Source organism: Barbus barbus (assembly GCF_936440315.1).
Source record: "Barbus barbus genome assembly, chromosome: 14".
In the NCBI taxonomy this organism is placed as follows: domain Eukaryota; kingdom Metazoa; phylum Chordata; class Actinopteri; order Cypriniformes; family Cyprinidae; genus Barbus; species Barbus barbus.
The window spans coordinates 5,069,017-5,091,334 of NC_136742.1; the positions used below are offsets into that span (position 1 = coordinate 5,069,017).

The 22,318-nt window shown below is 37.1% G+C and overlaps 1 protein-coding gene across 1 annotated transcript; it reads left to right on the forward strand.

Moving 5' to 3' along the window:
- The first annotated feature begins 925 nt into the window (after positions 1–925).
- LOC306880696 (CCAAT/enhancer-binding protein zeta-like) lies at positions 926–21,848 on the forward strand. The gene is made up of 15 exons (XM_079434415.1): positions 926–1,424; positions 7,502–8,988; positions 11,958–12,189; positions 12,555–12,714; positions 14,461–14,549; positions 14,629–14,682; positions 14,876–14,978; positions 15,055–15,123; positions 16,372–16,438; positions 16,528–16,634; positions 16,717–16,777; positions 17,322–17,527; positions 20,034–20,101; positions 20,797–20,878; positions 21,045–21,848. Exons 1-15 carry the CDS (start codon positions 1,275–1,277, stop codon positions 21,188–21,190), a joined length of 3,081 nt encoding a protein of 1,026 aa, XP_079290541.1. The 5' UTR covers positions 926–1,274; the 3' UTR covers positions 21,191–21,848.
- Positions 21,849–22,318: the final 470 nt, after the last annotated feature.

The window sequence follows — 22,318 nt, forward strand, 5'->3', positions numbered from 1 at the left end:
TAGAATGGAAGATATACCTCTTTGGATTTTGGTTGCTAAGGTCCTCTGTTTGGTTGCTATGGAGTTGCTTGGAGCTGCCAATGATGAAACTGCAAAGGCTTCTTGTCACTATGAATGATATAAACCAACTCCCATGCCTCTATGACATTCAGAATGGAAGATATCCCTCTTTGGATTTTGGTTGCTAAGGTACTCTGTTTGGTTGCTATGGAGTTGCTTGGCAGCTGCCAATGATGAAACTGCAAAGGCTTCTTGTCACTATGAATGATATAAACCAACTCCCATGCCTCTGTGACATTCAGAATGGAAGATATCCCTCTTTGGATTTTGGTTGTTAAGGTGCTCGACAATGGTTGTTAGGGAGGGGCTAGGAAGTGTTGAGGTGATTCATGATTGGCTGTTTGCTGCCCCGAGTCCAACGAGACCACCCTCATGTTTCTATGACAATTCAGTCCGGAGATATCCCTTTAATCTCTTTCAATGAATGTCTATGGAAATTGTTGCTAAGGTGCTCTAAATGGTTGCTAGGGCGTGGCTTGATAGCTTCACAATGATTCTGAGAGATTGATTGGTCGTCTGAGTAAAATGAGCCCTCCCCCTTGTCTCTATGACACTGTGATCCAGAGCTATGTTCAATAGTAGGATTTTACCATAGTAGGTTAAACGCATGCATTTCATGGGCCGTCCCGCTCCATAGTAAATCAATGGGGCAACTTTGGGCAGATCCTGCCCCCCAGGGGTGCAACTTTTACCCCATTGTGAGGTATGTTCATACAGAGCCTGCCAGCCTCTTCAAATGTGGCAAATCACAAGTTTCTGCGAAATCCTCGCTCTGAGCTATGATTTGTCAAAGTTTGTCGCAATGTTAAGTCAATGCGATTTTTGGGCCGCTTTTTCGTACCCCCGATCGCTTATAAAAGTCATAGCACACCATTCCCGAATAATCCGCACGATTTGACATGAGGCATTCGTGGGTCTGTGACAAAAGCTGCGGGAGGAGTAGCGCGCCGAAATAACGGCGGAATAAAGAAGAAGAAGAAGAAGAAGAAAATAATAAGTATGAGCAATAACAATAGTGAGTGCTTCAAAAAAGCACCCACTAATAATTAGTATTATAAATTATTATTATTATAGAAGCCTTCACATTCTCAACACTCCACGGTATGGCGGTATAGCATGGACCTCTCTCAGCTCAGAGAAGAAGAAGAAGAAACAACAGCGCAAAGTAGAGACTTTTATTTTATCTTGTAGCTCGCACGTGGGGCTGAGAGTACATGCGCGTGAGCATCATGGAGGAGCACAGCAACAGCATGGACACCAACAACAGCGATTTCGACGATGAAGACTGCGATCAGACTAATGAGAAAGACAAAAATGAAGACGAGCTCACGCTGGACGATGTATTGCGTTCGGGCGGGACAAAGGTGAGTTTTAACGTGTCTCCTCCACACGTGTCATTCTTCATCGGATTATTAGAATATAACCACACAGAAGAGACATTCTAGTAAATCTTCTAATGTATACTCTTTGATTAACTGTTTTTTCAACTATAGGCATTTTAGATGTTTTTTTCCGTCTTTATTTAATATTTCAAAAGGCCATACAGTTTGACAACTTATACAAGTGGTTATTCTTCGTAGAAGACGAGTGATATTTTCGGGGCATTTCGCATATATTTTAGCATTATGAAACATATATGAATGACCTGAAGACGGGGAGAGAGAAAAAGGCATAGAAATAACTCGTGTCTTTAATTACACATATACACACACACATATATATATATATATATATATATATATATATTGTTCAGAGCATTGTTAAACTAATATAACATTATATAATAATTATAAACTAATAGTGAAGGTGGGTTTGTTTGTGAATAACCTTACAATTACAAATATATAGAACAATACAATCATTGGAAAATTATAAAATAATCTGATGGTGTAACTGATGAATCCTAAAATAATTGTAACGCCATAAGTTTTTTTATTTATTTTAATTTTTTTATGACAACAGCAGCAGCAAGCATGGAAAGTTATTATGGCAACATTTACATATGTGACCCTGGACCACAAAACCAGCCATAAGGATAAATTTTCCAAAATTGAGATTTATACATCATCTGAAAGCTGAATAAATGAGCTTTCTATTGATGTATTTTGATTGATAGTTTGTTAGGATCGGACAATATTTGGTAGATACAACTATTCTGAAAATCTGGAATCTGAGGGTGCAAAGAAATCTAAATATTAATAAAATAGCCTTTAAAGTCGTCCAAATGAAGTTCTTAGCAATGCATATTACTAATCAAAATTTAAGTTTTGATATATTTACAGTAGGAAATTTACAAAATATCTTCATGGAACATGATCATTACTTAATGTCCTAGTGATTTTTGGCATTAAAAAAAAATCAATAATTTTGACCCATACAATGTATTTTTGGCTATTGCTACAAATATACCCCAGCGACTTAAGACTGGTTTTGTGGTCCAGGGTCACATATTAAGAACTGGATAGAATGGCTAATTGTTTTTTTAACCCAGGGTAAGCAGAGACAGATATTGCAGTCAGGATGGGATGTGCTCTGTACAGTTGGCTACAGCACACCTGTGTGTGGCAGAGATTGTAGAGTACTGTCACTGGATCTGTTTAAACTGGCTAATAGACCATTCCAACACTGACCGGGTCTGACAAGGTTGCTCTGTTGTGTATAACAGGTTGACTATCAGCATCACTCTACTTCAAGACTTGGTTCTTATGGTAGATTCCTTGGTTTGATATAATCTTGTTTGTCAGCAGTCCCAAAACTAACTCCTATTTTTGTTGTTTTATTTTTGATGCCATTATTAGTGAAGTTCAATGAAAGTTGTGAAAACACTAAATTTCGCATTAGTATGTACATCAGTATGTCATCTTGCAGTTGTATTTCACAGAAATAAGTATATTAACACTTAAATCTAGGGATGCACCGATACCACTTTTTCCAGTACTCATCCGATACCGATACTTTTATTTTTGGTACTTGCCGATACTGATATTTTCATTGCATTTGTACATTTTTTTTTTAAATATTGGGTACAGAAAACAAAAGAGTATGTATAATGTTAATTGGTTAACTTCATTTATCAAATAAATACAGTCAAACCAAAATTTATTCAAACACCTTTAAAATTTCTCACATTATCACGGTTTATTCGCTATAGTTTAGAAAATGGTAATAAAATATGACAAGAACTCAGAGTAAAACTGTCTGAACAAATTCAGCTTGATAATGTCATAACTTTGATAGGAAGGTACATAATGGATTACAATCAACCAAACAAATATTCAGACAGCTGTTAGTATGACAATATTTACACAACTCTCAATACTCTGTCGGGCCACCCTTAGCCTTACAGCCTGTAGTCTCCTGGGCATGCTGTAAACCAGCTTCATGCAAACCTGAACTTCAGTTCTTTTCCCAGACTCGGTCTGAAGAATTTTTTGTCCCAAATTTGTATCAATTTTACTGGTAGTCCACTGTATGAAGATGTTTTGGTTATAATATATCACAGTTTACTTTATTTTGATTTGACTGTATAATATCTTCGGTTATTTTCACACTTAATTATGCCCATTAAAATCTATTTTACAAGTTTTTGTTACTTTCACTTAGGGCTGCACGATTAATCGGAAAAAATCTCGATTCATACATAAATGCGATCTCATTTCTAAATGACGGCGATTCACTTCCGTGTATTTCCCTGCCTTCAGATCATGCTGCATTCACGCGTTATTGGTCACTCACACAGTAACAAAACACTATTAATTCACCAATCAATCATAAATCTCGATCACTTTTCTCCTCTCCCTCATTGGCCACGTTCCGCTGTCACTCACGTGACGTGTAACAAGGCGGCAGACCTAAACGGAGTCAATAGGCGCGTTCGCAGAGTGATCACCGTATGACATCAAAGTACCACGAGAGGATAAGAAAGCAGTCGGATCCTATGCATTCAAATCGCTCTTGCGGTACTTTGATGTCATACGGTGATCATTCTGCGCAGCGCTGCTTCAACGGGGCGTCAGCATTAACGCTTGACGGAGGGCGTGTCTGAAGCTTGGTGCTGATCAGAGCCGTTGAGAAACAAAGTTGCGACATGCTTTGATCTCGCGGTCACGTGCTTCATGGAACTCTCAATAGTTCCAAACAGCTCCGCGCTGTCCATAGGTTTGAATGGGATTAATCGGGTCAGACAACAACAAAGTAACAACGTTTGTCTGTGGAGTTTAATGGAAATAATATTAGGCAGCGGCTATTTGCACCAAGTGCAAATAGCATATTTTTTTAGTGACAGATGCTATTTACACTAAGTGCAAATAGCTATAGATTCTATTTACACTGTTAAAATAGATAGATCTGCTATTTATACTACTTATTGCAAATAGTGGCAATTATCTGCACCTCAGTATTGTAGTACATTATAAAACAGTACGCAATAATAACGTACTGAGTGTAAATTATAATTTTAATTCAAATTTATTAAATGGATGCCACCTTATTGGCATCCATTTAATTGGGACAATTATTGGGACAATAAAGCCCTCCCTACACCTACCCTAACCCTACCCAATACTTTATTTTCAACTTTTTGATTATTTCCTTCATTTTTATTGAAAATAAATGCCTTTCTGATGCGATTTTAAAAGGGAGAAAAAAATGTTTGGCAAAAGGTGGGCTCGAACTCGGGTCGATCGTGTCAAAAAGCATGCGCCTTACCATCTATGCCACTGAAACTGATGTTGAACCAACTTCTTTTTTTATTGTTGACTAACCCAATCACACGTTAGTGGGCGGAGTTAGTGTAAATAGCCTTTGCCAACAAGATGGGCTATTTGCACTTAGTGTAAATAGACACTCCGATAATATTAATGGGTTTTTCTTGTTTAACTATGGAGGAGTAAAAACATAGTACAATGCAACAGACAGGATAAGGCGGTTACATTTCTTAATAAAGATTGGAGACTTGAGGTATGACTTTGTGTGTTTTGTGTTACACTTATTCCTGTGGATGTGCAGACTAATGATGAAATAAATTATGCATCTTTAAAGAGTATAAGAAATCGAATTAGTATGTAAAATGTGTTATTGTATTAATATATATTTCTTCATCTATGGTCATCTATTATTCACATTTTAATACAGTTATGATAACTAGTTTAGTTATTGTAGCTAGTGTATCTATAATAATATAATAAAAATCTAATAGTCTCACTAGCTATTATCTAACGATAAACATTATTAAACCTGACAACATGAAAAAATACCACTATTCAAGAATAGGTCAGCTAAGGCGTTAAAATATTTTAAAAAGCAGTTATTTCATCAACTTACCAGTGAAAATGCTCCAAAGATACTGAAATAAATGGGGTTAATTCAACTTCCTTCAGGGAGAGAAAGATTACAGAAAGATGTAAAACAACTAGCATCTGGTTATGATCGCTAGTAAGGGGTTTCTCACGTTATCTAACTGCAAATATAGCATATACTGCCTATTATCTAAAAATAAACATTAACTATAACGGGTTTCATAAAATACAACTACTGGTCAGATTTCCGAAAGATAAACTAATGCGTTAAAATTGCAAAAAATGCTGTAATTTCCTCAAATTTCTGGCGACTGTGCTTGAGAAGCACTGAAATGAATGGGCTTCAATGCTGAAACTATGGGTTGTTTGGAACTATTGGCTGCTCCATGACACGCTTTACTTCCGCATTCCTAAGTTCCTATGGAAGCCTATGGGAGTGTCGCAACTCTGTTTCTCAACGGCTCTGGTGCTGACGCGCTGTCATAGTGATAACAGCCAATCACATACTTTTCTGGTGCTGCATGAACGGGATTGGCTAGCGTCTGCGCTAGGGTATTTGCATAAGGCGATCTGATTGGCTGACGCCTGCGTTGGCGCTTGAAAAGTTGAAAAGTTTTCAACTTCTGCCGCGTGCAATGCCAGTGAAGCGACGCGAGGGACCCACAATTCAGTTCGGCAACGCTTGACGTCACTCCATTCAAAGTAAACGAGAGGCGTTGACGCCGACGCCCCGTGTGAATGTGAATATTTTTATTTATTATTGTTAATGTTCTCTTATGTTCAACAACTGAAAGCTTTAAAATTATTCACTTTAAGGGGTCTAAAATAAAGAAAAGAGACAAGTTTTTGTTACTCCAGCACTTTATTATACTGAATGTCCTGTGGGTTGTTAGGGGGGGGGGGGGTTCTCAAAAAATGAGAATCGTGTAAGAGAATCGTGATCTCAATTCAACAGCTCGCGCACATCAGCTATACAGACGTCAATACTGAATGTTTAACATTAATTTCATTGCATGCATATACTTCGTAGACATCCTTAATCTCCAATAACTCCATTCTGCTCTCTGTTGTTCTGTTGTCTGTATTTCTTTGTCTGAATATGGCACTTATCACATGCTGTGTGGTATCGGCGTTTGGTATCGGGGCATTTTAACGAGTACAAGTACAGGAGCTCAATATCGGGCCCGATACGGTATCGGTGCATCCCTACTTAAATCCTTTATGAGGTATAAAATTGTTTTTGTGGGTTTTGTTTGGCATTTTCACAACTATTCATGTTTTGTTTTGTTTTGTTTTATTGTTTAGATCATAGTTTCATCTGATACAGTAAAATGGTAACTTAATGCTAAAAAATGCATTTAGCAAAAATGGTAAAGGCATGGTGAAAAGTTTCCAAGACAGTCTTAATGTGACATTATTACCCAAAAGAGTAGATATTTTCTGCTAAACTCAAATTATGTATTTTTGTACTTTTACAATTCATAACACATATGTATGTCATACAAACAGTGTAAAAAATATTTTAATTCAATTTTACATTAAAGAAATAACCATATTTATCAATATGTAGTTAATCCAATCATTTTGTAGTTCTGTTTATTGCATAGTTACTCTAGTCAAAACTATGGTGTTATGATCTTTATCTTGGGGAAGTCATGGCCTAATGGTTAGAGAGGTGGACTCGTAATCCAAAGGTTGCGGGTTCGAGTCTCGGGCCGGCAGGGATTGTAGGTGGGGGGAGTGAATGTACAGCGCTCTCTCCACCCTCAATACCACGACTGAGGTGCCCTTGAGCAAGGCACCGAACCCCCAACTGCTCCCTGGGCGCCGCAGCATAAATGGCTGCCCACTGCTCCGGGTGTGTGTTCATGGTGTGTGTGTGTTCACTGCTGTGTGTGTACACGTTGGATGGGTTCAATGCAGAGCACGAATTCCGAGAATGGGTCACCATACTTGGCAGTTTATCACTTCACTTTATGCACTTTTTTTCTATTTCTTTATGCACTTCTTTCTATTTGATCTGTATTGAAGTTCTTTGTTTTTCCAAAGTTTTTTTTTTCTTCTTGCGGTCAGTAATAACATGCAAGTAATGTTGTGATATGTTAAGTTTTTGTCTGGTAAATTGTGTTGTTGTCTTGTCACAGGCAGATTATGTCATGCTGGCAGGCATCAGTGACTCTGCCGAGCTCATCAATGGTGGAAAGAAAGGTGCAATTGATGATCTGGAGGAGGGAGAGCTGGAAGATTTCATAACAAAGCTTGGCGTCCGTGCTTACGCAGAGCAACAAATTATTCGAGATGAACCGGATGAAACATCCTCAGAGGCACCCAAAAAGGAGAAAAAAAAGGCAAAGAGCTCCATAATGAAAGACGATTCGCAGTCTGATGTGAAAAATGCTGTTAAACCGAAAACCCCTGTTCAGTCTACAAAACCTGGCCGACCTACTGGAAAGAAGGCCAAACAGAAACACACAAACTTGTTTGAATTTATTCCACGGCAAACTCTGCTTATCAAACTTGGGGGGAAGTGGTTCGATATAGAGTACACCTCAGAGAGCACATCTTTGGCTCAGAGTGAGTCATTGGTCATTCAGTACAAGGCTTTGGCTCAGAAACTCTATGAGAATGAAGTTGCCCTCTACAAAAACAAGAAGAACTTCCAGAAAGGTGCCAACTCTGCTTGGATGAAGAGTGTAGTGTCCACTGGAACTTTGGCCGATAGGATGGCAGCTATGACCGTGCTAATTCAGGATGCTCCGATTCACAGTCTCGAGCACGTTGAGAGCCTTGTGTCTCTGGTGAAAAAGAAAGGAAGTCGCAGACAAGGCCTTATGGCCTTGGATACCCTTAAGGAGCTGCTGCTTACTGATCTTCTTCCAGAACACCGCAAGCTTCACACTTTCTCCCAGCATCCTTTTGAGCAGCTGGAAGAAAAAGCCAGTGGAAATAGGGACGCCCGGGACCGCAGGCTCATCCTATGGTACTTTGAGCACCTGCTGAAATTTCAGGTAGCAGATTTTGTTGCCGCACTAGACCAACTTGCTCACGATACGGTCCAGGCCACCAAAATGCGATCGCTTGCCACCGCCTACGAGCTGCTGTGCAATAAGCCGGAGCAGGAGAAAGGGCTTCTTATGCAGGTTGTCAACAAATTGGGGGATCCTGAATACAAAATTGCTTCCAAAGCCTCGCACCTGCTGGAAACAGTGCTTCACAAACACCCCAACATGAAGACAGTGGTGTGCTGTGAGATTGAGCGCCTCATGTTCAGACCCAACATCAGTTCCAAGGCTCAATACTATGCCGCTTGTTTCCTAAACCAAGTAATTCTGAGCCACGATGAAGCAGACTTGGCTGCCAAGCTTATCACCATCTACATCACGTTTTTCAATGCATGTGTTAAGAAGAAGGATATTGAGTCTAAAATGCTCAGCGCTCTGCTAACAGGAGTGAACAGAGCGTACCCGTATGCGAAGATTGAGAATGACGATGTGTGCAAGCAGCTGGACACGCTTTTTAAAGTGGTGCACATTGTCAAGTTCAACACTGCTGTCCAAGCCCTTATGCTGCTCTTTCAGGTCATGGACTCCCAACAGACCATTTCGGATCGCTATTATGTAGCGCTGTACAGGTGAACAACACTCTTTATTTTTCTGATGAATTAGAACAGTGTTTCCCAACTGGGGTGCCTTTTTTAGTGTTATTAAATTGCTAAAATGTTCCAAAAAGCATCTATTATGTAATATCCATTTCTGATGTCGCCAATAATTAAAGATGCACCGAAATTCCGTCTGACCAAAATTAGTTCACCGCTCAGGTTTCACTGTCACGTGGTGTGACGATCTGCGTATTATCCCGCTCTATGGGTGTGCGCTCCGCTCAGTCCGTGAGTGCTCCACTCATATACCGTTCATGCTCATCGGAACAGCAAAGTCCACTCAAAAACCAAGTTGACAGGAAACATCTATGTAGTACAGTATTGTTTCTGTTTGCACTAGCCCTACTGTGTACTGTAACATGGTGTGGTTTATGGGCAACTCTGGTAACGCTGCCCTCTCATTCATTGATCTGCTATGTTATGCTCACGTGTTCTGATAATAATAGCTTTCTAGGACTAAACATTATTTGGATAATTGGTGTTAAAAAAAACAACAACTAAATCTCTTAATAGCCCTACTGTTAGACCCACCTGAAAAACTAAAAAGCAATTTATTTCATTTGTAGGCCTATCGTTATTTTTTATTTGTGCTATCATTAGTAATTTGTTTATTTATTCTTATTTTATTACTGACAGCTTATTTGTAATTTTTTATTCAATTCAAAGTTTGAAATCAATCTCGTGCTACTGCAACAAAATTACCCCACTGTAAAATCAAACATACACTGAGTGAGCAAAAAATAGTGAGATAGCTAGTTATAATGGTAATTAAACTGATTACATATGAATGAAAACCTACATTAAAATCTGTCATAAATTGGTTTCTTCATTAGAAATTAGCCTACTGATTGACACCATTAATGGACAAAAAAGTTTAATATTAAAAATATCTGTATGACCGTATATTCTGCAGTTCTTCCTTGCTGTACCGAATAGCTATACTTTTCAAAGTATCATATCGAAGGTAGAAATTCAAGTATGGTATGGTAGGTATTGTCACGGCCAGCTCATTCCTGACCGTAACACAAGGAGGATCACACGTGCAAACGAATATTTCTGTTGCAAGATTATTTATTAAGGAAAAAGTTATTGGTTACAGAAACAAAAACAAAAACACAAATCTAGGGATTTAAATAAATATAAACAAAACAATAATCCAATGGGGCAAAGAACATTGGCCAAGAAATAAACAAAAGAGTTAGAGCATAAGACTTCTCTGGAGAACGACGTCCGTCCAGAGAAAGTGCCTTTTGAGCGGATCGGGAACCTTTTATACTCTCCGTCCATAATCATCTCTAATTAGTAATGACAACACACATTGATGCTACATTGCCACCAGCAGGCAGAAGAAGGAAAGACTGGGTCGTCACAGTATTGTGACAAAATTAATTTTGTAAGGTGCCACAAATTTAATTTCCAAAGGGTGCCGCGACTAAAAAACGGTTGGGAAACACTGAATTAAAAAAAAAAAGTTAACTATGACCTTTTTGTTAGTAGGTGCACAGTTTTAATTTATATACTGTCAATTTAGCAATATTTCAGTAGTCTGTAATCCCAGTAAAATACTAGTAATGATTCTCAATTCCCAAGGAAAAAATGTCTATTGAACGACTTTTAATTGTCTAACCACTTCAAATCTTTATTTTGTTTATATAATATTAATTAGAAAAGCTAATGATTTTATATAAATATAATAAATTAAAACCGATAAAGATTAAGAACAAAGAAACACATACTGTAATCAGTGATTTGGGCATTTAACAGTAAAGAGCTTGAATTAGAAGGAAGTTGAATTTCCTAAGTTTTCCTGACCAGAGCAGTATTTTCAGTTTTACAGAGGAATGTGAAGTCTTTAAGTGGAATCAATACTGCAGAAAGACACTAACATTAAAATGATTCTTATTTTAGTATCAAGTCTAAGCATTCCAGACTTGTGTTATTCCAAAACTACGGTGGCCGAGAGAGCTCAACGTGCTGCAACTAAAGAAAGCACATGCAAATAGAAGAAGCACCAGCAAATTAAGAGAACATTTTCATCAGTTTGGCAGCACATGTGCTGCAAATACTCGCAACACAACCAAATACAGAAACGTGCTGCAAATAGCACAGACCAAAATGGAACCCTGGAACAATGGAAAATTTGGTATTTGGCTGTGTTGCAAGTATTTGAAGTGCGCTTCTGTATTTTGTTGTGTTGTGAGTATTTGCTGCACGTGTGCTTTTAAACTGATGATGTTTTCTTAATTTGCAGGTGGGTTTTTTTTTTTCTATTTGCAGCACGTTGAGTTCTATCGGCCACCGTACAAAATTACAGTCGCAGCAGGGCTCCTTATCCTTTTCATTCACTTCCTTTCCCACTCAAGTGTTAACAAAGTAATGGGTTTGCTCCTGTTGAATTGATCTTATTGCAAACAATGCCCACATCTCAATCCAAAAATCCAATCAACAGCCGATGAATAGAACCCCTGACTTATTTTTATTTATTTTTTTCAGCTGTCAGATATGTCACAATATGGAAGAAATGTTGCTACTTCTGTTACATTGCAACTTTAATAGTCCAGTATTATGCATAAAATCTTTTCTTCTGGATGTTGTTGGCATTTTGGTTACGTAATAAAGGCTATCTGGCATTAAATTCAACTGTTATGGCTTCGTTCGGGTTTGTTACAGGAAGGAATTCAATTATTATTGCATCAGAAAAATCCATTATCTATTAAATTTGATATATCAATTGATTTATTTTATTAGTGCATAACCAATTTCAATACAATGTATATTAAATAAAAACCTGTTTTACAGTTGAATGTTTGATTAAGTAAAAGAACCTGAGATGCATTTAATTTAGAAAATGTATGAGTTTGTGAGATTAATTTTGTGCAAGTCTTCAAATTCAATGATAAAGTGACACCGACATCATTATAGACATCATTTGTTTTCCACAGAAAATTGTTGGATCCGGGATTATCGTCAAGCTCAAGAAAGAGCATGTTTCTCAACCTCTTGTATAAGTCTCTAAAAGCTGACATAGTGCTGAGACGGGTGAAGGCATTTGTGAAAAGGTTGCTTCAGGTCAGTTGTGAACAGACGCCTGCCTTTGCATGCGGTGCGTTATTCCTTGTGTCAGAGCTGATGAAGAACAAGCCAGGCCTCAAGTTACTGCTACAGGAAGAGGGGGTAAGTCTACACCCTCACAATCTGCATATTATGTTGTGCTTAGTCAGAGATTTTCTTTTTTATATGAGGAGATGCCATTGGAGAAAGTGTGACAGTCATTGAATTGCTTTTGGAATTGTACTACAGTCACTCACTGTTTGTGGATGTAATAAAAATGAACGAGTATTGCTGTAAGCAGAATACTTCCCCTCACAATTGCCTTTGACTTCTCTAATAAAACAGCATTTTTTTTGTTGTAAACTCTTTGAACATTGAAGATTGAACCTGTGCAACGCTGTGTTGATGCTTATTTTGTTAACTTTAGACAGGGATGAGCTCTGGTTTTGTTTATTGCTGCTTCTAAAAAAAAAAAAGTATCTTTGCAGGATGAGGAAGAGATGTATCAGGATCTTGAAGAGGATGTCGATGATGACAGCATTGCTGAGGAAAGATTTGTGGATGCTGACAAAGATGAAAAAATACAGAATGTGAAACAATGCCAGATGAAGCCCACTGCATCATGGGTACATCATCAAAACTTGGAAGGTGAGCCTCATTTCTATGCCATAATTATCATAATAATTACTTAATATTTTTTTAACAATATTTGTGTTTAAATGCATGTTTGTTGACAAAAGGAATGTCACCAACATTTTAGCCAGTCACGCTGTTTATTTGTCTATGTGGTGTTTTTAATTTTCTTTTAGACAAACTAAGTGCCAATCCATTAATCAACACCATTGCGGAGTATTTTCTCCATAAACTATAGTTTCCCATAGGCTGTTTAAAAAATTCAATAACCAATCACGTCAAGGGATAGATTCTAGTGAGAAGGCAGCTAGGTTAATCCAGTAAAAATGATAGAGATCGCATGCAAAATATACCAATAGGATTACCAGCACAAAAATAGAGCAAATAACCCATGAAACAGTGGTTTAACGTGAGTTTAGAACCGCTAACCCGTGGCAACAGTGTAAAAGTTGCCCAGAGTCAGACCCACCTCTCCTGCATCGGCGTCTGCACTTCACTCGCGTATGCTCGGCTGGATTTGAGTCCTCAAGGTATTTTGAGGACAAAACATCATAAAGTAAGTAACTTAAACGAATGTTGCAGTATACACTCTAGCGGTCCGTTAGTAAAAACATAGTTTTGTCAGTCATTAGGCTACCCGTGGCTCAGGAGGCCCTGGCTGGTGTGACTGAGTGGAGGCGGGGCTAATTTGCATATTCATAGATCCGCGTATAGTAAATGAGGCAAGGGTGTTGAGTTGCATTCAACTATTTTAAAGCATGAGAAAATTATTTTCACAAGAAAAAAACATTTCAATATGTCATTTTGACGATCAAAGATGAGTTTTAAGGGATCAAATTTTGACTACAGGGGGACTTTAATCCATTGACAACAGTTTTTTGTCTTATATATATATATATATATATATATTCTCATTCTGTGTCTAAATAAAGGCAGTTCTGGTCAAGAAAAAAAAAGAAAAGCAGCAGTTGTGAGTGGTGGCCAACCTTAGCCCCGCCCCTGCGATAACTGCGTAACGTTGTTAAACTGGAAAAAATTAATCGCCTATGTTAACGCGCTAATTTTCACAACACTAATATATATATATATATATATATATATGTATATACATATATGTATGTCACAGAATCACCATTTTCCTGATCAATCGTTGCTGTCATTTCCAAGTACTTGAGTACCCCTGGCCATTACTAGATTTAAATATTTATTTTTTTTGACATTCCTATTCCAGTGTCTGTATTTTCTTAAGGATTAAAAATTCATTGCTCTTTGAAAGAGTGTACTGATTTCTTATGCTGTTATGTTTTTTGTGAAGGGAAATTGTTGGCATGACAATTATCCCTCATTGATTTAAGATCAGCTGTAAACTATTTGCAATTGTGTCTATATAAGTGTGATGTTGCTTTTTTGCCTCATGAGCACCGACGAAAGCATGGGCTGAAACGTCTGCTCTCTGGTCTGTTTTTAATACATTTTGCACTTGTCACTTTTTTTACTTTTGTTATGAAAAATAAATAATTGGATTTTTGCTAGACCTTTTTTGGTCTTTTTTTTTTTGCAGTGTGCGGACAAATTCAGCTACTTATGCTGTTACGTTGTCATTATATCAGTGATATAAAATGCTCTTAAAATAATAATGTAATTTATCGCAATTACTTCTGGTTCAATTTATTGTCTGTGTTATTGTGACAGGCCTACTGATTTTATAAAGCTGCCTCCACATGCCACTTTTTCTTTATTGCAAACCTTTCTTGTCTTCAGGTAGTTTAAATAAGGTGGCATATGACCCTATGAACAGAAACCCTTTATACTGCGGGGCAGATCACACGGCCCTCTGGGAACTGCAGAAGGTACCGAGGCTAATACTGTCTTTCCATTCTTCTCATTATCACTGTGATCTGTGCTCTGATGTCGTGTTCTTTCTTTCAGCTGTCCCTTCATTTCCATCCCTCCGTGGTTCTTTTTGCTAAGACTTTATTGCAGGTAATAACTTTCTCTTGTTTAAATTCAGCCTGAGGTCAAAATGTTACTATGTCTTGTATATACGATGAATGGAAGTGAGGTTTAGATTTTGCAATCTTCTAACTTCAGCTTTTTAAGCAACTTCAAACTTTTGGCCATCAAAGTGTGTCTTGACAAACTTTTTTGTTATTGTTACTATTCATTTGACCCACAGGGAGAGTTCATCCTGTACATGGGGGATCCGCTTCAGGACTTCACACTTATCCGATTCTTAGATCGTTTTGTATTTAGGAATCCAAAGCAAACTAAGGGAAAACGTAAGCCAACTCTGCACTTTGGACTCTTGAACTGGTGACTTCATTCATTTTGCTAAATGTATCCTTTACATTCTAGAAAACACAGATGCTACAGTGATGCAGCCCAAATCCAGGAGGACACTGAACAATATTCAGTCATTACCTGGTGAGTCCTGTATCGTAGTGTTGTGACAAAAAATGTTATTTAGCATACCTGTTGAATTATTATTGAATTCAGATGTGAGCAGTTATTGACTACTGTACTATATATGCACAGAGTTTACATGCAGTTCAATCAGATGAGCAACTGCTCCATTTTAGGCATTCTTATGTTTTTTTCTTATGTTCTAATTTAACACTATTCAAATTTGTGAAATTAGTAAACTGGCCAGTTTCAATTGTTTTATTACTCCAACAAATTTTACAACGATTTAGGGATATCTGGAATGTGAAAGATCTAGAATTTGCAATAAAGCAAAATGTGTGGATGGAAATAGCTCAAGGGCAGTTTTTTTTTTTGCTACTGACCAAAATTAAAAAAAAAAATTAGTTTAAAATCTTGGTTAAAGACAGCTTTAATGTTTCAATGGAAATTATCCAAGCTGCAAACCTTATCAAGTGTTTTATTTTTCAAAGATTTAATAAAAATATTTAAATTGCACGTTGCACATTTCATAACTTAACTGGTTCATACTTAAATATTCATCAATAATCAAAAGAAAAGGTAAATAAGCTCCTTTCTAAGAGATGTTTTTCCAGCTAACTAACAGAACTATGAACACTGGATATCTTTCCCAAGATAAATGTGGCATTAGTTGGCACACATGCTGTTTTATTTCAATCTTTTTGTGGTTAAAACACAGACACATGATGCATTTCATTTAGTTGTACCGTCGTGTATATTATATTTTGTGCTGTAACTAGTAAAGAGGAGGAGATGATTGGTTCATGTGTTCCCTGCGCTGCCACTTAAACTGGTGCGGCTATACGATGCCAAAACGAATTTTGTGAAAAAATTAACAGAATCTGAAAGTTGAGACTTTTATTCTCATCAAAAGTAAGATTATTTTGGATGGGAGGAGCGCTACAAATAATGTTTAGTGAAATTTTGCTCAGGCATCAAAGGAAAACCGCTTAGACTAAAAGATAGATCTTGGGATTTAAAGGGTTAGTTCATCCAAAAATTTAAATTGCCATTTATTCATCCTCACATTGTTCCAAACAGATATTTTTAATGAAATATGAGAGATTTATGTCCTTATAAAGGCATCCTACAATGGGGGTAAGAGAGTGGGTTGGACATTATTGGTAGATTTATGAAATAACACCTTGTTTTTGTAACATTTTAGAGCCAGAACTATTAACAGGCTATGAGGAAGAACAACAGTCAGATTCTTTCTTTTTTTATGTGCAGTTAACTGTGAGGAATATCTGGCCAACGAGGAGAGTCAGATACCTGTGGATGAGGTGTTCTTCTACAGGTTAGTAGAATCATCCATCAAATACAAATGACTGTTGTCATTCAAGAGAGGGCTAAAATAATGTAAATATGCTGTTATGTGTCACTCAGGTACTTTAAGAAGCGAGATGCAGAGAAACGGTGGAAAAGACCAAACAGAAACGAGGACAATGAGAGTGTGGAAGACATTGATGATGATGAATTTGAGAGGGTGCTTGGTAAGCCCTGAAATTGACACTGTTTTTCCTTTATTCTTTAAAGTTTCATGTGAGAAACCTGACCACAATTTTGTCTCCTCAGATGCTTATGAAGGAGAACGCTTTTTCATTGACTTCAAGGATGATGAATTGGACTTCGCAGGGTATGTCCAGTACTGTTACACTGTTTTTCATGCAACCACATAAACATGCAGGACAGAATCCGCTGAATTGTTTCATTAGTCACTTAAAATGACAGTGATAACCATAGCAATGAAAAATGGATGAAAAACATCAAATTTCAGCAAAGATCTAGATTTAGATCAACTTAGATTAGACGTTTTTGTTAAATTGAATAACATTTTTTTATTAGTTTCTTGTTGGTTTTTTTTGTTTTGCTAAATCATAGGAACAAATAAATAGTGTTCTCACTTTTTGAAGGAACAATTGAATAAAAAGTGATCAGTTAATTCACAGTTAAGTCATATTTTTCGACATGTCATGCAGGGCTCTTTATAAGGGAATGGATCTGCCAAAAAAAGGACATAACGAATAAACATGCATGTAATCTGTTGAAATGCATTTTACAAATTAATAAATGTTTTATGACATTAATGTGGTCACATATTGGCGAGTGACGAGTTTCACATGTGACTGGGTTGTATTTACCACCACATATAAATGGTGGCCAAACTATCTTTGTTGCAGCAATGTGAAGCCTAAGTCTAAGAAAGGTCGAGCTAAAGATGGAGAAGATTCTGACGACGACGATGATGATGATGATGACGATGATCTTGATGATGAGGAGGTCTCTTTGGGCAGCATGGAGGAAGACTTTGAAGATGAACTTGAGGAGGAAGGTGGAGAGTTTATGGACATAGAAGAAAAAGATGATGATGATGATGATGATGCAGGTGTGTCCAATCTTTCATTATCAAAGAATATAAGAATGTCTTCGTAATTTCAAAGATAATGCAAAATGAGAAAAGGAAAAGATTTCCATGTAGAAGAAAAAGATCTAAAGGCTTGGACGCACCAAGCCAACTTCAAAGAACTAGCAGCGACACAAAAGCCAACAGTGTTATCGCCTCGCATCAGCAGCGTCTGGATCTAAAAGCTGCACTTGAACACACCGCACAGACTACAACCGACTGCAAACTAACACGCTCTGTGCCTACGTGAGAGGAATTAGCTGTCTATATCAGCAGCTATCAATAGTAAATATTCGTCATTCAAAAGGAGAAACCGAAACAAAGATAAGAGATAAACGCAGATATACGAAACGTAAACAAAGCAGCGCTTGCTTACCATTTTGAATATCAGTTAAGTTGATAATTTTGTTCATTTTAAATTGGCTCATGTTATGAAAATATTCGCATATTGGAATACTTGGGAAAACTGAATGTCAAATTAGAGTTCTCGGTCCCGCCGACGTGTAGAACACGCCAAACAAACTACATTTAGTTATTTAGCAGACGCTTTTATCCAAAGCGACTTTCAAATGAGGACTTACAAATGGAAGCAATCAAAATCAACAAAAAAGCAATGATATGCAAGTGCTATAACAAGTCTCAGTTAGCCTAACACAGCACATGTAGCAAGGTTGTTGTTTTTTATTATAATAAATAAAAAGAAAACCGATAGAATAGAAAAAGAATAGAGCAAGCTAGTGTTTGAGGCCTTTTTTGCTTTTGTTAATTGTATAAATAAAAAGAAAACAAATAGAATACAAAAAGATTAGAAAAGCTAGTGTTAGTTGTTTTTTTGTTTTTTAAACAAGCAGTTAGTAAATCTTAAAAAAAAAGAAAAAGAATTATAATAGAGAGTGCTAGAGTTAGAGGGTCTAAACTAGCCAGACAGATGCTCACCGACGGTCGGCCGTGGACTTGGTGTGTCCTGGCTTTAAGAAAGAAAAAAGCCATTGAAGCAGCTGGATCACTTACTGCTGATTAAAGAATGGCTTTATTAGGTGGATATTACAAAACCTTTCAAGACCACATTCACAAAGGTTTTATAAAAATAATATATTGCATGAGTAAATAAAAGTCAGAATTAGTTAACTATTGCAGCTTAAAATTTTAGGTATAAAGTTGTTTCACTTTTGATACATTATGACATTCATTCAAATATATCGTAGTCGTTGTCGTATCTGTGTCACATCACCTGTAGCGTTTTTTCCCCTGTTGGCAAAGGAATGGACCCGCCCTACTCTGCCTCTGATTGGCTTAATGTTCTTTCCCTCATCCAACCAATCTCACTCCTGAAGCCTAACTTTTAGACGCTGCTGGCAACTGTCCATATTTCGGACAAAATGCATTCGTATCTGCTGTAAATTTTGGTGAACCAGTTTAAATGGTGATTACCGCGTGAGGCTGCTGTTTTTTGTTTTATTTTGCGTGAGACTGTTGTTTTTTGTTTTGTTTTGCGTGAGACTGCTGTTTTTTGTTTTGTTTTGCGTGAGACTGTTGTTTTTTGTTTTGTTTTGCGTGAGACTGCTGTTTTTTGTTTTGTTTTGCGTGAGACTTGTTTTTTGTTTTGTTTTGCGTGAGACTGCTGTTTTTTGTTTTGTTTTGCGTGAGACTGCTGTTTTTTGTTTTGTTTTGCGTGAGACTGCTGTTTTTTGTTTTGTTTTGCGTGAGACTGTTGTTTTTTGTTTTGTTTTGCGTGAGACTGCTGTTTTTTGTTTTGTTTTGCGTGAGACTGTTGTTTTTTGTTTTGTTTTGCGTGAGACTGTTGTTTTTTGTTTTGTTTTGCGTGAGACTGTTGTTTTTTGTTTTGTTTTGCGTGAGACTGCTGTTTTTTGTTTTGTTTTGCGTGAGACTGTTGTTTTTTTTGTTTTGCGTGAGACTGTTGTTTTTTGTTTTGTTTTGCGTGAGACTGCTGTTTTTTGTTTTGTTTTGCGTGAGGATGCTGTTGCGATAGCTATGAAGATTGTAAGTTTACATTGGTTCGCTACCCTTTGCAAAAATGCTCCTCCGTCTCGACCTTAAGATAGATATTTAGACTGGAAACAAGACAAAAAATTTAAGAAAAGCATTTTTTTTTTGCAGTGTGTAACAATGGGGGGGGGGGGGGGGGGGGTTAGTTTGTCACCTTTTGCACCCCTGGGTATAAGCAGAATAAATGGCTCTGGAACAAAGTATTGAATTATAGCACTTTGCCAATTCTGATTAATTAGCTGGTTCAGGTGTGTCTGATTAGTGTTGGAGCTAAACTCTACACACGATGGTAGCACTCCAGTTTGGCTACCTCTAAAAAATTGACTTAACAAAAAAGTTCATTTTTTTTGTTTTTTTACTCATTCATTTTTTTTTTTATTCAGATTGGGGACAATGTTTGGGGTGAATCTTACAAAAATCAACTCTGTTTCCTTTTTGTGTGTGTGTGTGTGTGTGTGTGTGTGTGTATACCATCCAAAAGGTGCTCAACCTGCAAAGAAGAAAAAGAAAGAAAAAATGGACCAGTCAGTGTTTGCATCAGCTGAAGAGGTAGATGATTTATGGGTTGAATGAAAGTTACACTTCACAACATATTTTACATTTTTATAAAGACTATAGTATTTTATAAATATTAAACTGTGTATTTCTCAGTTTTCTGTGGCAACAGTGTTACTTTAATGTTTTGCATCACACTGATTTCACCCTCTTTTCATGTCAGTGAAAGGGACAGTGGCTAATTGGTACCACTTTGTCTAGTAGTGAATAACACCAAGGCCATTTTTGCAGTCAGTTTACAGTCTCCAGATAAAGCAGGGTGACTCCACCCACAGTTATGATGGAAGTGCTTAGCTCAGTGCTTCCCAAACCTGTCCTGGAGGAACCCTAGCCCTGCGCATTTTGTATGCCTCCCTTATCTAACACACCTGATTCAACTCATCAGCTCGTTAGTAGAGACTGCAAGACATGAATTGGGTGTATCTGATAAGGGAGACATACAAAATGTGTAGGGCAGGAGGGCCTCCAGGACAGGTTTGGGAAGCACTGGCTTAGCTAGTTATTCCTACACCAAAAATGTGCCCTATTATATATGTAATGAGCAAATTTACAGACAAAATGTACATTTGTAAATAATTCTTAGTGAATTAGACACATTACAGCACCTCATAAGAGAGGAGATTTTAAGCAACTTTAACAAAATGCCGCTGAATGAAAATAAAATGTCTTGCTATTGCCTTTTTAAACAGTTTGGCTGTTTGCTGGAAGAAAACACGAGCTTGAAGTTTGACAACAGTGATATGAATGCAATGGCCAATACGGACAAAGCTAGTAAGTGCTGAAAATAGATTTTTGTTCATACACAATAATAAAGAGAAATATGTTTTATCAGTTGCCTCGAACAGTTTCTGTGAGTGAAATCTGTTGGAAGAAACTGTGGACTTGCTGCTTTTGTGGAGTGAAATCTTACCTCATTTTCCTGTGTCTCTTCAATCAGATGTTAAGCAGCTGAAGTGGGAAGTTAAACGGAATGACTGGATCCATGGTAGAGATGTCAAAACTCTGCGACGGAAAAAGGCCATGTTCAACAAGAGAAAGTTCGGAAAGGCCAAAAATCTTAAGAGTGTCAAAAGGAAGAAGTGATAGAAATAATAATTATTTCCAGAAACTAGAATAATAATTTCATAATATCTTTCTCCCACTTGGTGGACCAGACCTCCTGATCTGCTTCACCTGTGCCTTAGATCCTGGACATTCCTCTAATATGCATAAGTGGGGAGAATGCTATGGAATGTTTCTAAAATATATTAGCTCTAAAGTGGTTTAGTTTCAGCTGTTTGCATTTAAATCCAGGGTTCATCCATAGTTTAGAAAATATTTTATTTTATCTGTTATGCTTTAATGTTTTAAAATGTTAATATCTTGAGTAATATCTGTTTCCCAGTGTTTTTTGGGGTTTTTTTGGTCGTCACATACAAAAATGTTCAAGTCATTGGGCATCAGTAAACATATTGAGCACAATATTCTTCTACCAGTTCTAGTGTGAACAGAGCATAAGAAATGTCAACATTTAATTTTTTTTCCATTGCATCAAAATATTTTAAAAAGCTGATAAATGTACAAAACTTTGTGCAGCAGCTCTGTTTGCTGATATGGATTAAAACCCCAGTGTAAACACTCTTCCTCATCTACTTGTCTTGCGCATCTTAATACCAGCTGTAAACAGGGCCCTGGAAACAAACCCAAACTCCCTCTCTAACAAAACTGGAGGAGATGAATGAAATAAAACTAAAACAGTTTCCACGGTTTACAATCATCTTTTCAACAGTACAAGAGAAATAACGTGAAACAACATGCACCTGATAGTGTGACATCTGGAGTGAACAGCCAGTTACATGAAAAATGGGCAATGTGAATTTGATTCACTTCTCATGAGGGTGTCAGTGCAATTAATTTTTCTGTGAAAGATTAAGCGATCATTATGAAAAGTATTACGATTATTTATAGTTTACACGGCAAGAAGAAAGAGGGCCTCAGAGAAGCCAGCGAAAGTAGATAGCCTACAAGAGACATTGTCTCATTAGGAATATATCACAGATAAATTTGACTTGATGGTTATTTGGAGAGGAATAAACCCCTTAACAATACTAACAAAGCCAAAAATATTGGGTTTAGGCAATTTTGGTTTGATTATTGGCTTGTTTCACAATGTGTGTCCAATTACCTGTTTTATTTTATTTTATTTATTTAGTCATTTAGCAGACGCCTTTA

Bases quoted from the DNA above. Each gene is read 5' to 3' on its own strand.
- LOC306880696 (XM_079434415.1), top strand. From the start codon at position 1,275: ATGCGCGTGAGCATCATGGAGGAGCACAGCAACAGCATGGACACCAAC. The intron at 16,635-16,716 runs GTAAGCCCTGAA...TTGTCTCCTCAG, and splicing joins TGAATTTGAGAGGGTGCTTG to ATGCTTATGAAGGAGAACGC. The intron at 20,102-20,796 runs GTAGATGATTTA...CTTTTTAAACAG, and splicing joins TGTTTGCATCAGCTGAAGAG to TTTGGCTGTTTGCTGGAAGA.